Source organism: Megalopta genalis, chromosome 10 (assembly GCF_051020955.1).
Source record: "Megalopta genalis isolate 19385.01 chromosome 10, iyMegGena1_principal, whole genome shotgun sequence".
NCBI classification, from domain to species: Eukaryota; Metazoa; Arthropoda; class Insecta; order Hymenoptera; family Halictidae; genus Megalopta; species Megalopta genalis.
Genome location: NC_135022.1, coordinates 10,711,001 through 10,737,314, shown reverse-complemented (window position 1 = coordinate 10,737,314; position 26,314 = coordinate 10,711,001). Strand labels below are relative to the sequence as shown.

Genomic DNA, 26,314 nt, shown 5'->3' with positions numbered 1-26,314 from the left:
CCCTTCCTCAAATCACCATAAGCTTTTCAATTTGATTTTAGCTGTAAAATATTATGCAGACATATACTTCAAAATCAATCGAACATACTCATCTTATAATGATATTTTGCGCGATATATTTGCCAAGTACTACAAAGATGTAATACAAAATAAGCGTTTAATAATATCGATAGGGATATACAACAGTAGGAGGTGAAAATGTATGTGAAAAATATCGTTTAATTATTTTGACAAACGAAAGCAAATTAGTACGTGAATCATTCTTAACTTATAATGTTATCGATGTATAAGTAAATGTGAAAGTAAATGTACAAAGGGACAAATTAATAAGAATTCTTGTTATACAAGATAAATTATATATATATACCTGAGAACAGAGGTAGAATTAATATATACTATTATCTTGTAAATCCAAAATTTTTCTTTGAATATGCAAACTGGAAATTAAGATGATAAATTTTAGCACCATAAAATGTGAAATTAATTCTAGAAATATTATTTCGAAAAACGATACATTTATATTTGAAATAAAATGAATGTGTTTCGTTGTGTCGGTATAAATTAACTATGATCGTTTCACAATATTTATAACCAATTTATAATATATTTCAGTATAATTCTGTTGTTTCATCAAGTAGGTGAATAAATACAAATGAAAAATTCATTACTCATATTATTCAATATCGACAAGAAAACATTAAAGACCAAATCCTTATGTAGAAGTACGTTTGATGCAATAAAGCCGGTATTAAAGAAACGAATATTGTACACGACGCATTTTTCTGTATTTTGTATAAAAATGCCCGTAGACTTTATATACAAATGATACGAGTGTCTTTGTATAAATTATTCAAATATATTTAAACAAATATCAGAGATTACAGTATTTACAGAAAATTCTCTTGCACTCATGCGAACACAACACATGCTCACAGCACTGTCCTACATACTTTTTTTTTTTATAAATGTCATATACAGCCAGTGCATAGTATTATGCAGTAACTATTATGCTATTCACACTTGGAACAAGTGTGTTTGTACCCGACGACTGTATTACTGCAAAAATGACTTTCGTAATATTCATTCAACACGATCGTCGCAGAAAATCGAGCTATTCAAAATGAATGATCCACAGTCCATCGTAACACTCGGATGTGGCAGTGTCACTATAGTACATCTTTGAGTTTCATCAAGACGCGAGTTCAAACACGGCATCCGGTTCACATGTTGCTGGCACGAAATTTCTTGAGTGAGAAAATGTTCATTTCAAACTAGTTACATGATCAGTCTGTATCATCTACGACGTTCATTCACAGTAATGTTCGGTAAGCCAACTTACCTGGAATTGGCATTCCAGTATTGCTCACGCATCATTAATAAATAACGTATTCTATTACGTGTAGGCGTTGTTTGTATTACGTACAGATTAAATTTTGTTAGTCGCGATTTTTCGGACAACTAAACTTGTTTCAATGCGTTTTCACTTAATTATTTGTCAATTTACTGAATGATTGACATTTTCCCTTGTACAGTCCTCCGTTTCCACGTTGTTGCAACATGCGTGACTACCAAAGAGGTAGATTAGCAAAATAAAATTTTAGCTAAAGTGTAGCGAACGACGGTAACATAATTTTGTCGTTATATTCGAGCTACCACCGTTAGGATAAACGCAACCGGTACGAAAGTAGTAAACTAGGAAATAAATACAACAGCTGACAATCGAAACGGAACTTAAAATGGAAGGTAGTTCATGGTGAAACCATGGAAGTGATAATTAGAAGGGACTGGAACCATGCTGATTTTTGACTGATTCTGGGTTCAAAGTTTAAATGGTCTTCTCCTTAGACAAATTCCATCGAATAGGAAAACAACAGCTATTAATAGAAATGAAATTTGAATTGGAAGGGAGAACCATGGAAGTGGTGGAATTCTTGGAAGGGGTTCGAGCCATGCTGGTGTTTCCCTGACTCTGGGTCCAAGGGATCTTCTCCTTGGTCGAATTTTGCTCGTTTCTCATCGTCTGTTAATACTTCTTTGGCAGCTGCGATGTCAATAAACCTCTTCTCCGCCCGTTTCTTTTCCTCTCCTTCTTGAAAGTTATCAGGATGCCACTTCTGCGCGGCCTTCCTGTACGCTTTAATGATGTCTCGTTTTGAAGCTGTCCTTGGCACCCCCAGGATTTTGTAATAATCTCGTGACTCCGACAGTTTTTGACGCTGTTGTGCTTTGTGAAGACCTTGCTTCGCCCTTTGCGAGCTTGAGTCAATTTCTAAAGCTTCCTTAAATTCTCTTATCGCTGTTTTAAAGTAATAATTATGTTAATTGTACCTGTAACCGGTAAAAGTAGTGGGAAAAATTATAACACAAGCATGACTTACAATCATCAAACATTTCAGCAGCGAGATACGCCTCTGCACTGTCACAGTACACGTCAGGTTCTTTTCGCATTTTTAGCGCTTCTTGACAATTAGTAATTGCCTGATCTGTATCCAAGCTGCTGGTATAACATTTGCAAAGAAGTTGATGGGCGAAAAAACGAACATTGCCTATGCTTGGTTCAAGTTTCAATGCAGATTGACCAGAACCTATACAGTCGTCGTACTTTCCTCCTTTTTCGAATTTTTCTGCATCTGCTAATAACTTAGCTATCTTCTTAATTTTTTTATAAAATGAGAAACACTTTGAGTGCTCCGGATCAAGCTTTAAACATTCTCGAATGTCCCTAAATAAATAGAACTTCCGTTGAATAATCTTCTGCATTAAATATTTGTTTTATCTTAAAGAGGAAGCCTGGTTAACCAACCCCAAGAAGTCGATTCTTTCTTATTTTCATCAACAGTAGTACTAACATAGCGTAGGATGATATTTTTAAATAAATGTCATAATAGTCACTTTATTGTTATCGGCCTAACCAGTCTCCCTCATTTATCATTATTGTTACTTACTTCAATGACTCATCTACTTGTCCAAGATGGTAACGTAGAGTTGCCAATTTGAAGAAACCATTAGTGTTATCGGATTGTAACTTAGTTGTGGAATGCACATCAGAAATTGCACTTGTATAATCTTCAAGAATTTCATAGCATTCTGCTCTATGTTCCCTAAGTTCGACTGCCCAAGGACATAGTTCAATAAGTCTAGTTAGTTGTCGCACAGCTGCAGTATAATCTTGATCTCTTATTAACTTTTTTACAATTTCTAAATCTTCTTGTGCAGGTGCAATTTTATATAAGGCATTTAGAGCTTCATTATTCTGCGGTTCTACTTTCAACTATAAAAGAAACATCAAATAAAATATGAAAGCACCATAACAAAACCATACGAATTATTAAAATGGCAGAACTAAGCTTACAATCGTAGTTGTACTTACCACACTTCGAAAATCTGCTTCTGCTTTAGAGAATTCAGCCTGTTTAAGTAGCACATTACCTCGCTGTAACCTTGCAGATGTAAAATCTGGCTTTAGCTCCAAAACTTTGTCAAGATCGAGGAGCGCAAGCTTAGCTTTACGTAATGCTAGATATACTATGCCTCTTTTATAGTATGTTAAATAATTGTTCGGACTACCCTCTGCAAAAAATAACATCCTACAATATTTTGAACTCACAGTGCGAAACGATATTTCGAATTACCACGATGGTTATGAAAACGTGTAACTATTAAAATTGGAGACAAAACTCACCAACAGCTGCATGGTAATGTGTCAGTGCATCTTGTAACTGACCTCTCGCTAAAAATTCTTTACCTAATTCCAAATGTCTGTTAATCTCTGCTTGAGACACACTGCCAACCACTGCAATGCAAACTCATTAACTATTATACTTTAAAATAATTATACGCAAAGATACTGCAGGTTAGGATTATTTACCGTCTAAAGACAGATCCAATAAGACCAGTAACAAACCGCAATGGTACATGACTGAATACAAAATTGAAAGACGATAATACAAACAGTTCACTAAACAAGAAGATAGACCCGTTGGCTTTACAAGCCTCCACTCAACCACCAGATAATGCAAAACTGATCAGCCACACCGCCATTGCGATCGTGGTCTTATATGATTGGTCCAAGTTGGTCCAACAGAATTGCCCTCCCACTACACACTACGTATTTACACCTACACGAATATAAAGCGTATGCATTCCCATTCGGAGCCGTCAATTTTCAGCAATTTATGAAATAAAAAATGCTTCCGCTTTTATGGGTCTAATCTTTGAACATTTTGTATACATATTTGACTATACTTCAAGTACAGTATAGTATAGTATATAGTATAGTATACTACTTTTCGTAATCTTTACGAAAATAATATCTTTGTTATTATTAACACTTTCATGGATGTCACAATTTAAATTAATGAACACATTCTACAAAAAAGCGTAATCTAATATCTTATATGTACAGCAGCGAGCATATGAATATGGAAACTTGAAAAACGGTATAACTATTTTAAAACTGGACTAAATGACTTGAATTTTTTTTAGATATTATAATATTTAATATATATATATATATATATATATATATATATATATATATATATATTATAATATTATATAATATAAAATAATATTATAAATAATATATAATATTTTTTGTTAAGTTTTGTTATTACTTGGAATGACAAAAAAATAAAAAATTCACGTTTCTCAAATTTTTTGATCTGAGCCCATAACGAACATTTAAAAAATACATTCTATAGATCTCAACTGACATAAGTTGTGAACAATTAAAAATCGCGAAAATCACAGTATTTCATGACTTTCAACCAAAAACAGGTTTTACATCTTTCAGTGTCTCTAGCTTGATTATGCGTCAACCGATTTCAGTGAATGTTTCAGCATGCATATATGTTACCGAGATCTACAAAATGCAGTTTTTCAATTTTCGTTATAAGCTCAAATAAAAAAACATGAGCTTTGTAATTTTTTTGTCATTCCAAGTAATAGCAAAATTAAAAAAAAATATATTATAGTCATTGTCTAGTAGATTGGCCTCTCTAACAACTAAACAAAAATTCATATCGTTTAATACAGTTTTGAAAAAGTTATACCGTTTTTCGATCTATTTATGCATATGGAACTTCTGCACTAGAATTGTGCAGAAGAAAAATTAATTAACAAAATGGCAGTCGTGCGAAGCAGAAATTTATTAAAATTGAAACGTTTTTATATATTAAAAAGGAAAGTACTGTAGATATTGGCATAATTGTAATTCATAAGATAAAGGAATCTCTATTATATGTATACATATTGTATACATATGTGTATATTATATAAATATATAAAATATAAAGGGAACTCATTATCGAGATATCAGCAGGCAACCGATTTAAAAAACATGGTTTTGAGAAGAATACGTAATCAAACTTCTGCATCTTATTTCAGTATACAAAACATCATATATGTACATATGTGTATGTTCTGTTCGCGGTAAGTTCGGCGCGCGCACATCTGTTCGGACTGCTCTGCCAATTTATTATGGAAGCAAGATATGAGATACTGAGATACGAATAGATAATGAGCAGTATGGATATAGATCAAACATTAATATTACAAAGCGACGAATGAACAGCAAAGAAACTTGCGCGAAGAATAATTTATATTTATAAGTTCTCGCAATTGCGCTAGTTCCATACAGGCCCCATTCGTAAGATCGATATTAGATTAATTGTAGGAGGGTTGGTACAATTTTCATGATAAAAGTATTGAAATACGATTGGAATCAATGTTAATAAAAAATGAAAAATGACATATATATATATTTTTTTTTAATTGTACGACAAAATAAAATATATTGAAATTAAAACGTTATTATCAGGATAAACATATAGAAATATAATTGTTGATATATATATATATATATATATATATATATATATATATATATATATATATATATATTTCTTTAATTGTACGACAAAATAAAATATATTGAAATTAAAACGTTATTATCAGGATAAACATATAGAAATATAATTGTTGATATATATATATATATATTTTTTTTTTTAATTGTACGACAAAATAAAATATATTGAAATTAAAACGTTATTATCAGAATAAACGTATAGAAATATAATTGTTGATACGCATTTACGTTTCTTTCACACATTAAATATTAATATTGGAAGAGAACGATAGAGTTTACTCACCAAACGTAAGAATGATTTTAATGGTCTTGAAGATACGCTTTCTATACTATCGGGAGTAGTCCTGGGAGAAGTAAAGATGAAATTCACTCACTAACTTTATAAATAATGAACTCAATTAAATGAAATAATGAAAGTTAGGAATTAGAAGAATTTAAAAAAATAATAAATATAAATTTGATAGATTGAGCTAATGCTTTTTATGCGCGGATGAAGACTTTTACCCGAACTGAAGGACATAATTTTCAATGAACGCGACAAACTATGCTTAAACTTGAACATCTCAAGGACCCACGACTCGCGATTGCACGTCAAAGAATGCCGCAGTTTCGCACTCACGGTGAAGTGCGAAGACCAGTGTTAAGCCTACTCTGAAATTGTTTACACTGTATCGCTATCACTAGCGAATTAGGTCGCGAGTTTGCCACACGCAGGATCGAGATTCGTTAATTAACACGTTGAATGCCATGGGGGTCACCGGTGACCGGCGCGCCCAAATTGATAGAAATATATATAATTTCAAACAAATGTCAACATCTAAAATTTTGTATTATTGCCATCGTCAATTGAAACAGTGAGCCCTGTCGCAATTAATATGTCAAACATGGTTATACACTGTAACTTATCTATTGCAGATAATATTTCAACATTATATTCATCACATAAAAGAAAATTCATCGCGGCGCCACGGACAATTTCTGTAAAATCGGCGTGGCATTCAACGTGTTAAGCGGTCAATAGGCACGAGTGAACCTTTTCCCTTTCTTTTCTCATCCGTCTTCGTTAATTTCGCGAATTTCCTTGTACTCGCGCGATATCGTGAGACCTCACGATCTCACAATTTGGGTCGGAATTCTTAATTTTTTGGACTGAGTGAATACCGATAGAGGATCACACGTTGACTCCAAGGAAGGAATGCATTATATTAACATTAGCCCGTGGGACCAAACCCAACATCATCAAAAACCGTTTCCACGAGCGATTAGGGAGCTCCCATCTAATACGTATTATCGACTAGATACTCGTCGGACGGAAAGAAAAATAAGATGAAAAATACTGTTCGGCACATAACAATAACATAGCGCAATGTGTGTTTAGGCAACTATCTTTATTATTATTAACATTTTTTCATGGACGCCACAATTTTTAAGTTGCCGTATGCATTCTAAAAAAAAGCATAATCCAATATCTTTATGCGTGTGCATAAAAGCGGTTATCTTACGGACTAGAATTATGCAGAAGAAAAATTGATTAACAAAATGTTGCAGTCGTGTAGAGCAAAAATTCATTAAAATTGAAACGTCTTTATGCATTAAAAACGAAAGTATTGTAGACGTAAAGGGATTTCTATTTTATATGTACATATATAATTTAAAAGTATTGTAGATAATTATATTATTTATATATATATATATAATTGGCTGCTATATACTATTATATATAAATTATATATTATTATTATTATTATATATTAATATATAATAGAATTATATATATTATTATATATATAATAATAATATATAATTTATAAAGGAAATTCATCAATTCATTATCAAATCATAGCAGCAAATTTGAAAAACGTAATTTTGAGAAAAATACGTATGTAGCACATATCTTCAAGCAGCTATGCCTGACGAAAAATGGAGACAAATGTAGCTTACATAACGCAATTTAGTCGTATCTCTGTGGTCACCTTGCTGGCATTGAAATATTATGTATTTGTTAGTTTGCCAATTTTGCATATTTGCATTGATCGCTTAAAGATGTTAAACGTCGATATTTCAAGAGATTGACGTATACTGTTTTAGCAAATTATATTAAATAAGTTATGCGTGGAAAATATACTATTTAAAGGATCGATTTTCTCACCCCGCTGAACGGGAATGCTTGCCGAACTACAAAATTGTGGGCTATTATGCATCGGATAGAAACTATTTGTTGAACTTAATCCTTTGTTTGTTATCTACGATAGCTCGTGAAAGATGATACGCAGACGATGATTCATCCAGCTTTTCTGACAATCAATCCAACTATCACGTGGGTTGCCAGACCGACATTCATAGAAATCAATGGATTCGCGTCTAAACATTTATTAAAAATTTATTTCAGTTACGTTCCTTACTGAAGATTATAAATTAACACGGGATACATACTTCCTCACATTCCAAAATTACCGTTAGAATCCAAAAACAAAAAAAAATGCCTCGCACACAAATGTTTTTGAAAAATTGTATGTTTTATTAATATGCGCTTATTCGGTAACCGATTAAAATATTTTTCTAAACAAACGTGTCCGAATAAATATTATATTCCCTCGTCTATTAAAGAAAAGCATCTTTTATCACTATCGATAGGATGAATACAGAAAAATATACAACATAAATGTGTAACGTGTATGCCGATTATAGCGGATTGAAATTTTCCCAGCGCAAAAGATTATGCAATTTTTATTTCGAACTTTCCAATTTAATTTTAGTCGCATAGGAGAACAAAATGATGTAGCGATATAATAAAAATTTCGTTTACGTTACGTATGCAATACACAAAGTAACGCGCGTTTATTAATTTCTATGTCAATTAGAGGGTAAAAAAAAGGCATGCGTAGAAAGAGAGTCTGCATCGCATAATCTTTTTCCCTTGTTTATTAGACGATTCACTTTGTAGAATCCTTCTGTCATTTTTGTTTTGCATAATACTATAAATAAACGGATGAATCACTAAATGAATAAACATGTAAATAATACACGAGACCCATCGTCTCTTATGAGGTATTTGTAACAATGTTGACAATCTACATCATTCTCCACGGGAAACACGTGTTCTTTTACCTCGGCACGAGATGCACATGCATTTTGCAATGCGACCATAACTTACTGCTAATGAACGACAACTGCATACATATCGAATGTACGAATATGCAGAATAGATCACTTAATACTGGAACAAATGCTTGTTCTAACAAATCCAGGACGGACGAACGAACTTAAAAAATGCAACACAACTCGATTGATATTAATTTTTTATTTTATTTGTAAATGATGATCAATTTTACCTTTCTAATATTGGAAACACATTGAGTGATGACAATTTTATTTAGTTATTTATATAGTTACATCAATATACATTAAATAATTATGAACATAAATCTGATTAGGGGTGCGTCAACCCTAATACTCAGTCCACTTAACGGATAGGCTCTTGCGCGAGTCTTTTAACTTCTATGTACCATCAATAAGATTCCCCAAGAAGTTCAAAAGAAAACAAAATGTAGAGTTCAAAGAAATGTTCTGCATAAATATCGTATTCAGATTTTTCTTCAAAGTTATCACAGTGTTTTCTTCAAACAGAATCATCCACAATCGGAAACCATTAATTTTCATGGATGCATCAATTTTATTACCGTGAAGTCAAACGAAAGTATATCTCAAAATAAATACTTTTTCTTTCTTAAGAAATCTTCTCGCATTGTTAGAAACAGTAAATCAAGTTCCAGTTTCAAGTGACACATTCTGCATATGTAAATATACATACCTTGCATATATACTTTTTCTTTTTTTTTTTATATATATATATATATGTACCATACACATTGCGTAAGGTTTTAAGTTGACTTCCTTCTATTTTTGTTCAATTTCAGACACTTTATTTTTATTAATTCATTCAATAGCCGTACGACGTACAGTTGTTTGCAGATTTTTTTTCCTACTTCTCATATTTTTTTTCTCAGTTCACCTAATGTAGCGTGTAAATGTGCAATTACTAATAAAGAGACCGACAGAATGGTACGTTCACCGTTCCGTTTCATTGCTCTTTCTCTCATCGCCTATCTCATCTTTTTCTCCCGCGCTTTTGCCATTTTGCTCACCGCTCGGAGTGAAACGGATATATATATATTTATATATATATATATATATATATATGTATGTATATAGTAGTATCATTAGTTACAATTGAATGATACACGAGCGTCATTGGCCGTGGAATAATATGGGCGCACAGCCATTGAGACTCGTTTGCAGGAAGCGTGTGCGACACACGCTTCCAATCGAAGGTCTTTCTTGAATTCCTCTTTTGTTCATCGTTTTCTTTTAAATGCGGGCCTCGTCGACCACGTTACACTCGACCCAACAAGCGACGCTTTTTTTTTCTTTTCTAACTCGACTCGAAATAACATTCGTTAATAAGTTCGAAGACATTCGTTATTCGTTTCCTCCATTATCATTATTCTCGTTTGCCATCCCGCCTTGTTTCGCCTAACGAACTTTCGTTACCACCCTAAACGCGTGTGCTCTTCTATCATCCTCCGTTTCTCTCGTTTCGTCTGTTTCTTCCACATGTATTTCACTCGCGCATACAATTCGCTCGATGATGCTTCTCCTCTCACCGCTCGTTCTTTTTTTTTGTGTGTATGTGTTCTCCCTTGAGTATTATATTGCTTTGTTTTTACCTTTACGCTTTTTTTGGAAACATAAAGAAAAAGCTGCTCGAGTAGACACACGACTTACAAGCGCGTTCAGAAAAGTGTCGCTCTCTCTCTCGTTGCCTGCCTCCATATAATCCTCGACATCCTCTCACACTTTCACTCTCTCAAGAGCAAATCGAACGCACGAGTATATTCGAATTCATCGAGCATGCGTAACGTATACGATACGATACGATACAGTACAATACAATACAATACAAAAAGAAAGAGATAAAGGTAAAGGAAACTATTATATATAGCTACAGCACGCGACAACGATTGTGTTTTCGGCGACGCATTCGCGTGCTCCGTCTCTCTATCCCGACGCTGTTGCGTGATGCGTATATGATAAATATATGGATTTACAATATGTTTCTATCTTGTGTGTATGTGTGCTTTCGTAACTTGCGCATTCTTTGCTTTGTAGTTAATGATTGCAGTCACAGTCAAACGCCACCACCAATTCTTTTCCCTTTTCACGTTCCCTCCCCTCCCCCTCGCCCTTCGTTTTTTTTCTCTACATTATACGATTTGCTTTTCGCCCCTCTCTCTCTCTCTCTCACGATACATTTTTTTTTTGTTTGCTTCGTTTCGCACTATAATTGATCGTTTTCTTTGTTTTTTTTCTGCTTCTTCTAATCGTTCCGCTCTGTGTGGATTCGTACATGTTTATTATTAAGGCTGCTCGTCCGATATACCTTAGAGGACCAAACATAATTATTCGAAGGTACTTTAGTGTGTACAGTAGAAATACGCGACCACTGTCCTTCCGAGAGAAATAACAGAAAGAGAGAGAAAAAAACTAGAATAAATACTTAAAAACATTAATAAATAATAGTTTCGTTTGTTTGTTTTCTTTACATCATTCGCCTACCTCGCCTAAAGGTGCTTAATACCTTTTTCTAAATCATAATGCCGTAGTTGAATTTCTACACGTATACCGACTACGAAAACGCGGTGGACACCTATATATTCCTTTATAGTTCGCAAATTTCGACGTTTTTTCTTTTCTAGTTTTTCACATTCAAAAATCACGTACCGACAACTGAACCGCTCGTAATACAATCATTTTCTCTTGCGATACAGTTGAATGGACGACAAGGAAAATAGAAGAAAAAAAAAAGATACATGGAATCGATACACCATGACTGCTCGACGCGACCAACACTGTTGTGTATAAAAATATCGTTATAACTAGGAGAGAAATAAGTATAAAAATATTTTTGCGTATTAGTTGATGTTACTTGCATGATCTCTGTCCACCATGTTACTCGTAAATGAACATATTATCTTCCAACTGCACAGGACTAATAACTTACACATCGACGCGTCATATGTATTCGTTGCGTTTGGCGATCGATTGGACAGTAGAATCCGGAATGTCATTACAAATAGTTTTCTAACACGAATGTGCCTTAGAACTGCAAACGCTCGGATGCTCGAACTTCGTACACTACTAAATATTCTGAACTATTCAAATATTCTTAATACGCGCGGTATAGACTCTTGGCCAGGTTTATAAAGTTAGGAATTGTTCAAAATTTGAGAATGGTGACACATCCGATAGCAAAGATGTATCTAAATTGAAGGTTGTATTCGAGTTAAGTCCAATATTAACAGGAGATTTATCGAGCATTAGAAATCATGTTTTATAATAAAATTTACGACGTAATTTTTATTATAATGTAAACACAAACGAATCGATATTGTTTAGAGCTTCGATGAATGTAAAACAAAGAATCTAAAGTGGATTATTTTGATTTCTCCGATAGTTCTAGTGTTAATATTGCGATTGTTACATTGCAATTATCGATAACGTAAAGAAAACCAATATTTTGCAGAAGAATGTAGACTTATATAAATGGTAACAATAAACAGATTGTGCAATCAATTCAAATTTTCTTATGTAATGCTAACAGTATGCAAAGTACAAAATCTAAATTCTTAATTCCTTGTAATGCGAGTACTGCACCGTCAGAATTCTCAATATATTGTTGTTATCAAATTTTAAAAGTTAAATTTCAAAAGCATTGTAAAGATTAGACTGTATATATTGTCTATACACAGGGGCTATCTATGACAGTCACACACAATTTGCACCGAGTTCCAAGTTCAACTAAACAATGCTAAATAAAAGAATTTAGTGATTTCCTTCCTTAGATATATCATTATTATTTTGTCGAAAACCATTACGCGAACATTTTCCTACTCATTGATTTAACTGCATTGTATTTTCGAATGCTTCTTACTACTTCAAGGTTACATGCTATTAACAATTTTTATCAAACTTTCAAAACTTTGATTTTTGGTAACTAAATGATCTGACAAGTTTGACAAAAATTTGATTAATCTGGAAGTAGTAAACAAGATCTTTAAAAGACCGAGCAAACATGCTTAGTCGATGAATACAAAGCATATTTTTGATAATATTGTTTTCGTTAAGAATATATGACGTAGTTTCAAGTTCGAAGCTTGTTTACAGTTCTAGTATGTATAAGTTGGTCGCACTGAATTGCTTGAACGGTCGCAATTTGGTAAAGAACAGTGAAAATATACATATACATATGGAACAATTCAGGACAGTAGTGTCCAATAGCCGCCGTAATACTCGTTCTCTTTCTATCGCTGTGTAAATTAACACAAAAACGCAGAGCCGTTATGCAAAAGTTTCGTGTACACCTATATACCAACGCAGACATTATTCAGAAAACGAATATTATAACAGTAATAATTGTAACTAAGAGTAATATTATAGCAATAGCGATACTAACAGTAGTAGTAATAGTAGTAGTAGTAATAGTAGTAGTAATAGTAGTAGTATTACGGCAAGATCTACTATTTTCTCGACAGAACTCGATCGTCCAACTGAAACATCCTGTTGCCGCAAAGGAGTTGTACACTATATATAAAATATATAACGGAAAAAAATGATCGATATAGTCACTCTTCACTGTGGGTTCTCGTTAATGTTCTTGGCAGGGCCTCCGAGTTGACAAATGAACTCGACGATGAAATCATATTTAGAGAATTTGATAGACCACACACACCATTAATGGTTCGGAAGCCAACAATATTTCCATCGTAACACTATTTGAAAATGTTCTAGTTGAAATCATTATTTCTTTCTCCCCCCCTGTCGCAGGGGGGCATTCACACCTTGGTCCACGGTCACACGGCATACGATTCACGCACGCGATTGCACTATAAATCTATTAATATAACAGGTATAAGTTATGACATGTCTAAAAATCCTGTCAGTTGTCACGCAAATCGAATTTGTACTTTTTCTCACATAGGTTTAGGTAAGAATCCGACGTTTGCACAAAAGATATCGATATTCTGTAAAGCCCTACCAACATCATCATCATCCAGTAATGACGCGTTCCGCCGTTCATCATCCATACCGTTTGATGCGCGATACAATTATTCTTTCATTTTTTTCGCTTTGTTTTCTTCCTTCTTTCTTTTCGTATTTTCATTTTTTTTTAAGTAGAAACAATGCCCTAAAAAACGTGTTCTTTTTTTCAGGACTTAAGAGCCGAGGCGTTCAGCCCTCCCCGATCGGACAACAGCCACGTGGTTTCTTCATCATGCATTTAACGACTTAATATTCCCATTTCTTCACGGCTCAAACAAAACTGAGCTTTTCTATGCTTTCCCTGACATTCAATACCGATTAATTAATACATTTAGCATTTGTATTTCGTTAAATTGTTCATGTTCATCAATTCGCGTGGAAATTGAATGTCACAAGATCGTTCGATATCACAGTCGTTTTTCAATTATTTTAATGTTTATGTATTTACGAATATTACTTAGTATGTATATATATCTATATATATAGCGTACTGATAAATACAGTTATAAAATATTAGTGCGCCTTTCACCTCCTTGTTTCAAAGGGCTTGCTTCTTTGTATAATTCTCATCGTTAGTTTTTTATTCTTTCGTTCGTTTTATTTCCATTTTTTTAATTCTCTTTCCTGTAAAGTTGAACCAACTCCACTAACAGTGTACGTGTGTTCGTTCTCTCTCTTTTGAAGTTTGTACCCCCGTCTGTAACTGCAACCGTGTTCACCATTTTTTTTTCTCTAACCCGTTCACGATGTCATACGTTCACAATGTCATGCTTTCGTTCGTAGAGCACTCGCACCCAGTAACTGCGATCTAAGACTTTCTTTTTAATCATTTTTTTCTTCATAACGCACCATACCATTTTTTTTTTACAGGACAACGTCTTCGTTACGTTTAGAAATTCTAATTAGAGTACATTAAAAGATTCAGGTACAACGAATTACAATATACCTGACGCGCTCTGCTGGAAACGTTACACAGCCTACTCTCTAGATACAGCGACCAAAGTTTTCTCATTTTTCTTTTCTTTTAAATTAAAACAACACACCATTTTTCAATTAAGTTAGATTTAAAAACGAGCATTTGTGTTTTATACAGTGTTCTTGAACCTTGAAGCTCACTTATCATTTAAGAGGACGCGAGACAGAAATACGAACGAAGATTTCTAAAAGTAATCCTAAGACGCAGCCTGTGTCCTTCTCATAATATCAAAGCTCTTCGACTAGAAGTGGAATATTTCATCGCGATTCAGTCGATTAAACCATGATATTGTCGGCGCAACGTCGTCGTCTGTATCTGGGGACGGCAAAACAACAAAGTACCATTCGTCGCTGGATTATAGTAAATTTAAAAACAGGAATCGTCGCGAAATCTATGGCGATGGCGATGATATGACGTATCCCAGGCGTCTAGTCAAGTTTTGTTAAGTGCGTTACATTAAAAAAAAAATTATCAATAATAAAGAAAAAGAAACTAACAAAACAAAAAGAAAAAGAAACAAAAAAAGAAGACGGCGCCATTAGCTTAAATCAAACTACACAAGTTACTGGCCTTTCAGGCGGGTTGTACTAGAGCACTTGTGCATTTTAAAGCTATATTTAATTTCTTTCTTAGACGCCATGGTATACACGAAGATACGCCTATAACATCCTTCGAAAATTTAAATAATGAAGCTGCAGCGAGCCCCATAGTCTCGATAGGAGTTCTAAAAAATTTTACTAAGTTCCTCCACCTACTATGTGTTGCATCGTCCTGCCCTCGTCTAGGCAATAACGATTCGATTCATTAGTGATTTAGACTACTTGTGTTTCTCAACACGCACGGCAACGAAACTTTGGATGGATCTTACATATCTTTGTCTAGTGCCTGACAAATCCTCATCTATGCCTCCATGAATGCTTTCGAAACGAGATCACTGCCTTCCACGCGTCACTGTCCTTCCCAGTTGTTAATGCTGAAATTGCCCTTAGGATTTGTCAAAACGTTCCGTCACACGCGAATAAAAGTATTATAATGTATATATCTCTTTATATATTTTTGCTTTTTTTAAAGTTATTTTCTTTTTTGTGGAATTGAGAATAAACATGATTATTACTTTTCTTGTTTAAGTTCAAAAATTGTCGTGCTCAGGCAGTCAGCGAACGTGATGTATTATACGTGATTACTGTCTGTCTTGTGTTGTGTATATGTATATACGCGAGCAAAAATACACGTGCACTTAATGTCCAATGTGTATGTCGTAACGTGTCTTTCTTACATACGTTTGAATTTACGTGTACAGTAATAATAATGTTAAAGAGTGAAAATTTTTAAATGTTGATGATTACGTGTCCGATACCTGTATCCACCAATCGGTGCCATTGCTGTTTCCGTTGTTAGCTGAATTGTTATGTGATGAACTGTTATAGTTGCCGCCATATCCTCCATAATTCCCTGCAAAGAAAGGAACATAAGAAATCGTAATATTAACTCTTATACAACACGTTCGGTGTACAAAAATGTAAGTTATTAAAATAAATCAAATAATAATAAAAACCGATGAAAATAGTTTAAAAGATACAGCCAGTATATGTGACTACTGACCTCCATAACTGCCGGGTCTATTAGAGGAACCGTTATTGCGAACGGGCCCGGAACTCGGCTGTTGGCGGTAGTCTCTTGCGCCAAATCCTCCACTGAATCGTCCTTTAGTGCTGCCACCAGCCCGTCGGGATCCACCACCAGAATATCTTACTTCATTGAACATATCGTCCAACCACGGTGGGAGTTCTTGGTTAGCCTCAAGTAACAAAGATACTAAATCACGCACCAAGTTATGATTCTTATTGTTGAAAAACGATGTTGCTAGACCTATTAGAAAAACAATAAGAACATTATTATTATGGAATATACGTAAAATAAAAGCAGGTTATATCTTTTACAGAAACGCAAACACACCTAAATTGCCCATACGGCCGGTACGACCAATTCGATGAACGTATTCTTCAACATCGCCTGGTAAATCAAAGTTGATCACATGCTTCACGTGTGGAATATCAAGCCCACGGGCAGCAACGGCAGTTGCAACAAGTATTGGCGCTTTACCAGCACGGAAGCGTCGTAAAGCTTCTTCTCGTTCGCGCTGGGTACGGTCACCATGAATACTGGTAACCGGATATCCCATCTGATGCAAATACTCGTCTAACATATCTGCACCCTTCTTTGTCTCCACGAACACCAGAGTTAAAGATTCAGCAGCTAAATGTGTAATTTATTTGCTCATAGCCGATTACATATTATTATGAGTATGCATCTACAAAATTTGTTTAGCTTACAAGGATCTGAAAAGTTGCTAGCTTGAAGCAGATCAAGCAAATATGAACGCTTGTCATGTTCTTCTACCCATACAATCTTCTGAGTAATATTTTCAGATGTAGAGCCCACGCGGCCCACAGCTAAGAAGACATAATTGCTAAGGAAGTCCCTAGCTAACATCTGTATTTCCTTCGGGAACGTAGCTGAGAACATAAGTGTCTGTCGTTCCCCAGTCGGAGGCATTGTATCTTGCAAGACTATACGTCTTATTTGTGGTTCAAAACCCATATCCAACATTCGATCTGCTTCATCCAATACTAAATATCTAATATACAGAATTTAATCTTTTATTAAAACTAAGTTAAACGTTTGAGAATCTAAAATTCTTCCCAATACTTATCTTGCTCGTGTATTCATTAGAAAAATCCCTACGTACCGACAATTATGTAAACCAATTTTACCCCGGCTCAGCATATCTACGAGACGGCCAGGTGTTGCTACAAGAAGATGGCAGCCACGATCTAGTTCTCGCATTTGGTCTACAATATTGGAACCACCGTATACTACAGCGGGACGCATACGTGATCTATACGCAAATTTCCTTGCTTCGTCATATATTTGAGTGGCAAGCTCTCTCGTAGGTGCTAATACTAGACCTAGTGGATACTGTTTGCGCTTGCCAGAAGAATTGACATGTGCTGGCGGTGGACGTGGCCCACTTTCATAAATCTGATTCAATATTGGCACTAAAAAGGCCGCTGTTTTACCAGACCCCGTTTGGGCACAGGCCATAACATCACGACGTCCAATGATGATCGGTATCGCATACTTCTGTACGGGTGTAGGCTTATCATAACCAGCCAAAGTAATGCTGTTCTTTATTATCTCCGTCAGCTTAACCTCGTCGAACTTTTTAAATAACATGAACAAGTAGTTAGCATATATTCTGACTTCAGGTATGTCCCTTTACAAAAAGTTCGAACTTACAGATGTGATGTGTGGAGGTATATTGTCTCCAGTAGCCTCAACTGGGATATCCTCATATTTACTAAAGTTAATACCAGTATTCCCAGTACCAAATAATTCCACCTCCAGTCGCTCGTCTCTGGAAGTAGGAATCGTCCAGTCAATTTCGGAATTTCTTCTTCCGCCTCCTTCCCTCTCGTCCTTCCATCTACCAGCACCGCCGCCGCCGCCGCTACCCATTCTATGATCGTTTCTTGTTTCTGGCCAGCGGTTATTCCTAGGTGGTTGTGCCCAACTATCATTGCCGGAGCTAGCCGGGCGATCACGAGGTCGATCGCGCTCGGAATTGGGGAATCTATAATCTCGTCCATTCTCCTCAGGCCCGCTACGTCTGTTACGTCCACCATAGTTGCCAAAGTTTCCAAAATCGACATCGCGAGAATTTCGCGGCTCCCTATAATCTGAACCACCTCTGCCCCTATCACGGTCTCTATCTCTTTCCCTTTCACGATCACGTTCACCGCCTCGATCTCTCTCAGAATATGATCTTGAATTGGAAGAATGCTGATCTCCTGCCGAAGGACCGTTACCTACGAGCAATCATTGGCTCAATATATCATATCCCTTCACACCTACGAGTATTTTTGAATAATGAATACAGCATCACCAAGAGGTTTCACTGACTCATGAATCCTTTCAGTAGCATCACCTCATCTTATTATAAATTAAATAAAATGTTCATTTCCAAGCAAAATCTACTATGCAATTTAAATAAGATGTAAAAGAAAATACTCACTTCCGGATTTATTTCGTAGGTGTGGTGGTACGTAGCGGCCCCCACTTGGTTGGCGGGAGCCTGACAAGTCCAGACCAGCTAACTAAAATGCAAAATATAAATAATTAGAATCTCAACGGCTAAAAGATATTATAAACTGAAATTTCGAAATGTATTTAACAAAAATCTATAAATTACAGATTAAAAGTATGATGTGTACCAGTCAAGTACTACATGCTTTATTGAATAATAGTAGGTCATTGTAATCATTACTGTTTATATGCTAAAAATCGTTATTAGAGCGCAACTAAAATTTGAAAACGCAAGAATATTGAAATTTAATAGACATAATCAAGTAGGTCATAATAAAGAAAACCAAAAAATATGTGTAACGTGTACAATGTACCTAATCATGAGCACTACAACATGATATAAAAGCAACGCGAGAGTGCGTCATGGCACGAGGCATGCTGTTCCCAGAATTGGTTGCCGCCATTACAAAGCTGTACGTCACAAACGATCTCAACGATGACCCGAGTCTATAAAACTTTTTACGACGAAGGAAAGACGCGGGATTAAATAAATCACGGGGATGTAGGTTATGAAATTACGCGCATCCGCGTTCGAACATGATTGCTTGAAACGAAAGTTTTGAATAACATGGAACAATGAAAGCTTGAATGGAGAGGGTGAATAGAGAAACGGTTGTCAAAAATGTAGGAGACGAAATTATTTCTCTATTTTACCTGCTGCTCTAGACCTGATCCATTCTGGTTGGCTGCATTACTCATATTACTCCGCCTCGGTGCGTATTTTTCGTGGCTCTGCCGCAGAAGCTCTTTAGCTGTTTCTCGCCTAGACAATCACCAAGCAAAAAATTTCAATTGTTCGCTCCTTTCCTCTCTCCTTCCGCTCTTTGCTGATCTACGAACGAAACTTGTCGATTAAGTCAAGTTGTTACAATTTACAGTATCCGCTTGTCGCTACTTCGATGCAAAGGAAATTCGAAGACTCTCTACTATGAAAGGCCTCTGGCCACACTTGACGTCGACGCAACAAAAATGGCCGAGCGCCGAAATACTGCTAGCAAGATGGCTGACAACTTATTTCCGCCGGATATTGCGAAAACTATAAGAGCACACTCTGCTGGATAATTTTCTTGATATTTATCATTCCTATTATTTTCGCCGTAATACATGTGTTTTAAAACTTAGATTTATACTTTATACATGATATTGAAATGAAGTCTGTGAACGTATTCGTGTTACCCATTCAATTTACTGTTTATTGATACCTATATTCAAGATAATAATCACATTTCAGAGCGAATTATAGAGCTAAATTCAGGCTTTACCGTGGGCTACGTAATAATATTCAAAAAGAAACGAGGAACTATCACGAATATCATTTAGTGCATTTTGAATGTTTCAAAATTTCATAGGATCAAAGGGTCATGGACATGTTAGATATAAGTAATTTTATACGCGAAGCAATGGTATTTTTATCGTTTTTATTGTACAAGTTTCGAAATTTAATCAAGGTTTAATCGTCTTTCTTGGTATCGGTTTTTCCTCCTCTGATTCTTCCGGTACGACGCGCAGCAATAAGACCAATCTTACGACCAGCGCTAGTTCCACGTTTAACTGTAGATGCTTTACCAATATGTTGATGGTTACCACCACCGTGAGGATGCTCAACAGGGTTCATAGCAACACCACGAACCTATAAATTAATAAAAGGATTTAAAATATCATACACTAAGAAGATTATCGTATTAATAAACATTTGTATGACTCAGTAAAAATCGTCCACAATAAGTAATTTTCAGTTTTCAAATGTCTAAAAGCATCATTCATTTTCAAATATTCTCAGTAAAATATTAAAATTTGTTTGTATTATGAAATTCTGTACCTTTGGCCAACAGTTTCTCTTAGCCTTATATTTATGATAAGCACGGCCAGCTTTAAGAATCGGCTTGTCAATACGTCCACCACCAGCAACAATGCCAACCATAGCTCTGTTGTTGGATGGAATGACTTTCTTGGCACCAGATGGTAATTTTACTCTGGTTTTCTTTGTATCTGGATTGTGAGCAATAACTGTGGCATAGTTTCCAGATGCTCTAGCTAAACGGCCTCTATCGCCAGTCTTTTCCTCCAAATTACAAACGATAGTACCCTCAGGCATTTGACCAACAGGCATCACATTTCCAATTTGAAGATTTGCTGAAATACATTTTAAGTTGCTTATTATCTATCGTAATTTTCATAGCATTTTAAAAATTACTTTATGTATTTGTTTACCTTTCTTTCCACAATATAGGAACTGTCCAGTGTACATTCCTTCAGGTGCAATAAACAATTCTTTGCGTGTTTTAAACTTGTATGGGTCACGGAAATGTACAACAGCTAAAGGTGCACCACGACCAGGATCGTGGAGAATGTCCTACAAAAGAAATAAAACAATTATGTGAAACGATTTATTTAGAGTAAGTGTTCTTTTACGAAGCATAAAAACATTTTCAGAAAGAGCCTCTAACATTTACTTCAGCATTAATCAGAGGAGATAAAATAGAATTCATCATACGTATGCTCTAAGTTGATGTAAAAACTCTAAACAAAAACTTAAATTACGAAATTATACAAACCTTTACAACACCTTTGATGTATCCATGCCTTTCAGAATAATCCAGAGAACGAAGTTTGGGTGCTCCCTTTCTCCTTTTTGTGTGGGATCTGAAAACAGACCCAGCACCCTTTCGCTGAGCACGAATTACTCTGCCCATGGTTTAAAACCTGCACAGAAATAATTAAACACGGTAAAATACTTCTTCACTAAAAGGCGTACAGTATAATACAAAACGTGACACTATGGACTGCTGGTTGGCACAATATAACCTCAAAACGGGACAACTAAAATATAACACAAATTTCTCTCAACTAGTAAAAATATTTATTAGAACATCGAAGAAATCGACTAAGCATCTTTAATCAAAACAACTTTTCGATGGATGTATTGCCGTTTCATGAATTTAAGAGGATTTTAATGCGGCAGAAAATAAGCTGGTCACATACCAAATGAACCGATATCAAACAGAGAAAGATGCAGCCGGAAGTCTCTTTGTATGCTGTGATTTTTAAGTTGGCTGCATTGCATGCCCGCCAAAGTAATACAGATTTAAGAATTTACTGATGTATAAGCGAATAATATTTGTCAAGAATTTTGTTTATTTTGATATTTCCAATGTAGAAAATATTATGAGGAATTCATGGTGTAACACGCTCTATTTTTTATATGCAAGAGAAGACTTTTTATGTAATTTAAAAATGTAGTCATGGAGAATGCAGAACTTAGTGTAAATGGTACAATTTCAACTAGTAAATTTATAACCGTATTAAAACGTTTAAAAACATAAAAATATATTAAAAATATTTGTATTTGATAATTAACAATTTTCTTAAATAGGTCAATACAAATTTGATTTACTTGAGAATATTTATAAATTATAATAACAGCTCAAATGATTACTGGACTTCAGTTGTGCTGACGAGCTCGATTCCGTTTTCAATAAAATTTAGTTATTGAGGAAACGAATGTACAAAAATATACCCATAAACATAATCAAATAGGCAAGAAAAGGATATATATAACTTCATTGAGGTATTCTATTTTTAAATAGATATTTTAAATATGTTTTATATTTTTATAATATTCTAACGGAAATATGTTTGTAAATGATATTCAAAATTTCCAGCAATAAAATACTTTAGTTGTAAATTAGACAATATGCAGATAATTAAATAAATTATTTATTTGAAATTATAATGTAGATATTATTACATGGGTTAGTGAATAGGTTTTATTGATATGTAATTAACATCAAATGCACTTTTAATAAATACTGGTCAAAATTTAATGGTAATTCGATAAATCAACTTCAAGTTAAATGTTTGATCCCATTGTTTTAATGAGTATAGAAAACCAGTAATATATAAGTAATAAGAGATAATATTTTCTAAAATTAATCATTTTTTAGTACATCCTGAAACAATTGTAACATTTCTTCTTCTTGTTCTTCTTTCTTGTTCTCTACTGCTGAATCTTTCTTATCATTCTCAAGTTCAATAGATTCTTCAAGATGAATATTTGATTTTAATTTTTTAGTTGAAGATGGTGCAACATCATCATCTAAAATATTCTCTTCAGGATGGAAAACCGTTGCTTTATTTTTTCGACTTGTTAATCGTGTCATTTCTTCATCTACAATAGTTTCTTTAGTTTGGGAAGTTGCTTCTTTACTTTCGGTATCTAAAGATGGTGTTATATTATCATCTAAAATACTTTCTTTAGATTGAGAAATTGATGCTTCATCATTTCTGTCTGATGATGGTGTATCCCCATCTAAAATACTCTCTTCAGGATGGGAATCTGTTGATTTACTTTTTTCATTTGATGGTGTTTTATCTTCATCTAATGTATTCTCCTCAATATCAGAAATTGTTGCTCCATTCTTTTTATTTGATAATTCTGAGTTTTCAACAACTACATTTTCGGTATCAAATGAAACAACAATTTCTTCCCTTTGATTAGGTTCTGCTATTTCATCTTCAGAAACAAATTCCTTTTGTATCGTTCTAAAAAAGATAATGTCTTGGATCTTAAACTTGTTTTGGACAGATTATGACACTTTTAATATCGATATTTTAATAGTAAATATGTATAACTTACTCTACTTGAGTCAACTGTATAGATGGTGCATGGGGATGTATGATCTTTTCTAGTTCTGCTAACGCTATTTTTGCTTCTTGAATAATGCATAAGTTAGCATCGCATAGAGCCATTTCAAATATTTCTAAAGAGTACTGTGTTGGCAAAGGCACTAAACAATGAGGACTCATTTGTAAAGCTCTCAGAAGTCTCAGTAATTGCAAACGACAATCGGGATTATCTTTATAAAACTTTTGCTCTGCAGAACTCAGGTAACAATCATATAGAAGAGGTATTATTATATTTTGTATAGTCTGTAAATGTTAGCTTATGTTAAACATTGAATTGAAAAGAAAAACGTAAAAACGAAATGCTTACTTTAAAAAATGTTTGCTTTAAACAATTACCACCATTCAGAAATATGTGTTGTGATGCTATAAGAGAACTTTTACACGTATCTATATCTAAATAATGTTCTCTGCTAGAATCCAATCCATTAGTCAGATAAGCACCTTTTTCATATTGACTATCTCGAAGTCGTTTTAACGCTCGTTTCGATAAGTTATGAGTTTTCTGAAGCTAGAACAAAAATTTCATGTTAGTTATATTACCATTTTATTATTTAATTTTTCGATTTATTAAACTAAAACAGATTTCAGCATAGTTCAAACTTACAGTTAACAGAACACAATCCCTTTCCGGTACAATATCTTTTAATATAGACTGAAGATATTCATCTGCAATTGTTTCTACACCTGATAGGGAATTCGTGTTCACTAGCCAAGATGTAAGACATTTGTAAACGGATATTCTAACATTTTTGAATGGTTTGTCACCACTAAGAGTTATTTTATTCTTTAAGACTGGCTCAGTCCATTGCAATGATTGAAGAAACAGTTGTAATATGGTTGATCCAAATGGTATTAACTGCTCCTTAAATCTAAGCATTTTAAATTAATAAATTTTGTTCTAAATATTATTTACATTCTGTGTTTTATACGTATATATTCATACCCATTTATTAATGCATCCAGTACATTAAATAATGCAATATGCAATTGTGGTAAAATAAGGTATAACATTTGTCCTTTGATAGACTCCTGATTTTTTAAATTTGATGGTTGTATTGCTAATCCTCTGCATAAAACTTTTAAGATATCAGTAGGCAATACTGAATTTTTTTTATCAAATCCACTGTAAATTGTAAATTATTTTAAGGTTAACATCGTACCAAAATATGTAAACTTATATTATTCACTTACCGTAACATACAAGACAAATAAGAGCAGAGATTTAAAAATCTTTGTTTTTGTTTGAAATAAAATTGGATAATATTCTCTTCAGATATATCTGGTAAATCCAGTTTATCCCAAATGCTTACGTTTTCTAATTCTATCAAACTAGAAAATAACATATCCATTATAGTATGTAAACTGTTACAAATAAGTGCTTGGTGGTACAACCAACCAGTGTAAGTAGGTTTTGAAGCAGGTGGTTTAAATGAACGTTCTGTAGCTTTAGCTAAAAGTGCATAACATCTTGCACTTGAGTTAATTAAACTGTTTTGAGTGGAATCTATTTGTGGTAATATTAGATTCCTTATGGTTACCTGTAATGATAAAAAATTTAATATTTGCTATAATAAATTTTGTTTTGGTATAACAAAGAAATTTAATTACTTGAAAACGCTCGCAAACTTCAGGATAGTGATACAATAATATAGCAATTAAGTAATATATCGAACTAGAGCGCTTTTCTGAATGTAAATTGCCTACAGCATTTATAAGCTGTTTCACATTTTGCATAGACACTTGCTTATGTATTTCTGGAATCTCCTTTGTTCGTATAATTAATTGCCCAAGCACTTTACATGAAATATTCAATTCCTGTGGGACACTATGAATGCTTTCTAGTACTTGTGTGGCTTTCGATATCCATAGTGTGCAATATTTTAAAATTGTAGTTTCCGAATATTGTGTCAAACTCTTGTCTAAAATTACTAAACCATTGTACCTGGTGTTAACACGATTTAAATAATTATTGATAGTTGATATTATTATATTCAGTGCTTCATCCACCTAGAATAAAAATGATATGATTTATATAAATGAAATTTGTTCTTTAGTAAAAATTATAAATTTATGTAAAGAATCGTTGAAAATGTATAATTTTAAATTGTGAGGTTATTTGAGATTTCTTCTTACTTCTTCTACGTTAAATGGTATATCTCCATTAGAACAAAGTAAATCTTGTAAAAGTTCCTCGTATTCCTTTGAAGAGTGGTCGTAGAAATTAATCAATTCCATTATCGTTGCCATTGTATTTTAACATATATCGCTACACGTTTCTTTGTTATGTTTTTTAGAGGTTAGGTATGCAATACTACTCCACATATACAATTCAATCCATATGTATGAACATAATGGCATATGCTATGTATGAGTAAATCATAGAAAGTAACTTTTTAAATTTAATTTACATATGATTTTACACATAAATTTACATAAAATTTTAACATATGTTAAAGACGTTTCATAAATCGTTCTTACTTTTTGTTATATAAATATTATATAAACATATCTCATAATATTTGAAGTAAAACAAA

General features: G+C 33.9%; 4 protein-coding genes across 4 annotated transcripts; all 4 read right to left on the bottom strand.

Moving 5' to 3' along the window:
- Nucleotides 1-584: 584 nt before the first annotated feature.
- P58IPK (dnaJ homolog subfamily C member P58IPK) lies at nucleotides 585-4,065 on the bottom strand. The gene is made up of 6 exons (XM_033469808.2): nucleotides 3,869-4,065; nucleotides 3,683-3,793; nucleotides 3,371-3,570; nucleotides 2,946-3,271; nucleotides 2,379-2,722; nucleotides 585-2,296 (listed from the first exon to the last, which is right to left on the bottom strand). Exons 1-6 carry the CDS (start codon nucleotides 3,915-3,917, stop codon nucleotides 1,878-1,880), a joined length of 1,449 nt encoding a protein of 482 aa, XP_033325699.1. The 5' UTR covers nucleotides 3,918-4,065; the 3' UTR covers nucleotides 585-1,877.
- Nucleotides 4,066-8,234: 4,169 nt separating this feature from the next.
- bel (ATP-dependent RNA helicase bel) lies at nucleotides 8,235-20,089 on the bottom strand. The gene is made up of 9 exons (XM_033470109.2): nucleotides 19,749-20,089; nucleotides 19,024-19,105; nucleotides 18,249-18,817; nucleotides 17,698-18,170; nucleotides 17,282-17,586; nucleotides 16,905-17,204; nucleotides 16,551-16,817; nucleotides 16,306-16,400; nucleotides 8,235-15,921 (listed from the first exon to the last, which is right to left on the bottom strand). Exons 1-9 carry the CDS (start codon nucleotides 19,791-19,793, stop codon nucleotides 15,916-15,918), a joined length of 2,142 nt encoding a protein of 713 aa, XP_033326000.2. The 5' UTR covers nucleotides 19,794-20,089; the 3' UTR covers nucleotides 8,235-15,915.
- A 406-nt stretch (nucleotides 20,090-20,495) lies between these two features.
- On the bottom strand, nucleotides 20,496-22,198 carry RpL8 (ribosomal protein L8). The gene is made up of 5 exons (XM_033470110.2): nucleotides 22,077-22,198; nucleotides 21,650-21,797; nucleotides 21,306-21,447; nucleotides 20,914-21,227; nucleotides 20,496-20,724 (listed from the first exon to the last, which is right to left on the bottom strand). The coding sequence occupies exons 2-5, from the start codon at nucleotides 21,785-21,787 to the stop codon at nucleotides 20,545-20,547; spliced, it is 774 nt and encodes a 257-aa protein (XP_033326001.1). The 5' UTR covers nucleotides 21,788-21,797; nucleotides 22,077-22,198; the 3' UTR covers nucleotides 20,496-20,544.
- A 597-nt stretch (nucleotides 22,199-22,795) lies between these two features.
- On the bottom strand, nucleotides 22,796-26,101 carry LOC117219975 (proline-, glutamic acid- and leucine-rich protein 1). Its single transcript, XM_076524709.1, has 8 exons — nucleotides 25,914-26,101; nucleotides 25,389-25,787; nucleotides 24,972-25,318; nucleotides 24,724-24,903; nucleotides 24,385-24,649; nucleotides 24,088-24,288; nucleotides 23,731-24,023; nucleotides 22,796-23,636 (listed from the first exon to the last, which is right to left on the bottom strand). Exons 1-8 carry the CDS (start codon nucleotides 26,025-26,027, stop codon nucleotides 23,024-23,026), a joined length of 2,412 nt encoding a protein of 803 aa, XP_076380824.1. The 5' UTR covers nucleotides 26,028-26,101; the 3' UTR covers nucleotides 22,796-23,023.
- Between the last annotated feature and the right edge of the window lie 213 nt (nucleotides 26,102-26,314).

Coding starts and splice junctions, on each gene's coding strand:
- P58IPK (XM_033469808.2), bottom strand. CDS start 3,917: ATGTACCATTGCGGTTTGTTACTGGTCTTATTGGATCTGTCTTTAGAC. Junction 3,794..3,868: donor ATTGGATCTGTCTTTAGACG/GTAAATAATCCT, acceptor TTTGCATTGCAG/TGGTTGGCAGTGTGTCTCAA. Junction 2,723..2,945: donor CAAGTAGATGAGTCATTGAA/GTAAGTAACAAT, acceptor CTATTTATTTAG/GGACATTCGAGAATGTTTAA.
- bel (XM_033470109.2), bottom strand. CDS start 19,793: ATGAGTAATGCAGCCAACCAGAATGGATCAGGTCTAGAGCAGCAG. Junction 18,818..19,023: donor CCTACGAAATAAATCCGGAA/GTGAGTATTTTC, acceptor GATTGCTCGTAG/GTAACGGTCCTTCGGCAGGA. Junction 17,205..17,281: donor TAGCAACTTTTCAGATCCTT/GTAAGCTAAACA, acceptor TTACACATTTAG/CTGCTGAATCTTTAACTCTG.
- RpL8 (XM_033470110.2), bottom strand. CDS start 21,787: ATGGGCAGAGTAATTCGTGCTCAGCGAAAGGGTGCTGGGTCTGTTTTC. Junction 21,228..21,305: donor CCTATATTGTGGAAAGAAAG/GTAAACAAATAC, acceptor AATGTATTTCAG/CAAATCTTCAAATTGGAAAT. Junction 20,725..20,913: donor AGAGAAACTGTTGGCCAAAG/GTACAGAATTTC, acceptor ATTAATTTATAG/GTTCGTGGTGTTGCTATGAA.
- LOC117219975 (XM_076524709.1), bottom strand. CDS start 26,027: ATGGCAACGATAATGGAATTGATTAATTTCTACGACCACTCTTCAAAG. Junction 24,289..24,384: donor GGGATTGTGTTCTGTTAACT/GTAAGTTTGAAC, acceptor TTTTTGTTCTAG/CTTCAGAAAACTCATAACTT. Junction 23,637..23,730: donor ATACAGTTGACTCAAGTAGA/GTAAGTTATACA, acceptor TATCTTTTTTAG/AACGATACAAAAGGAATTTG.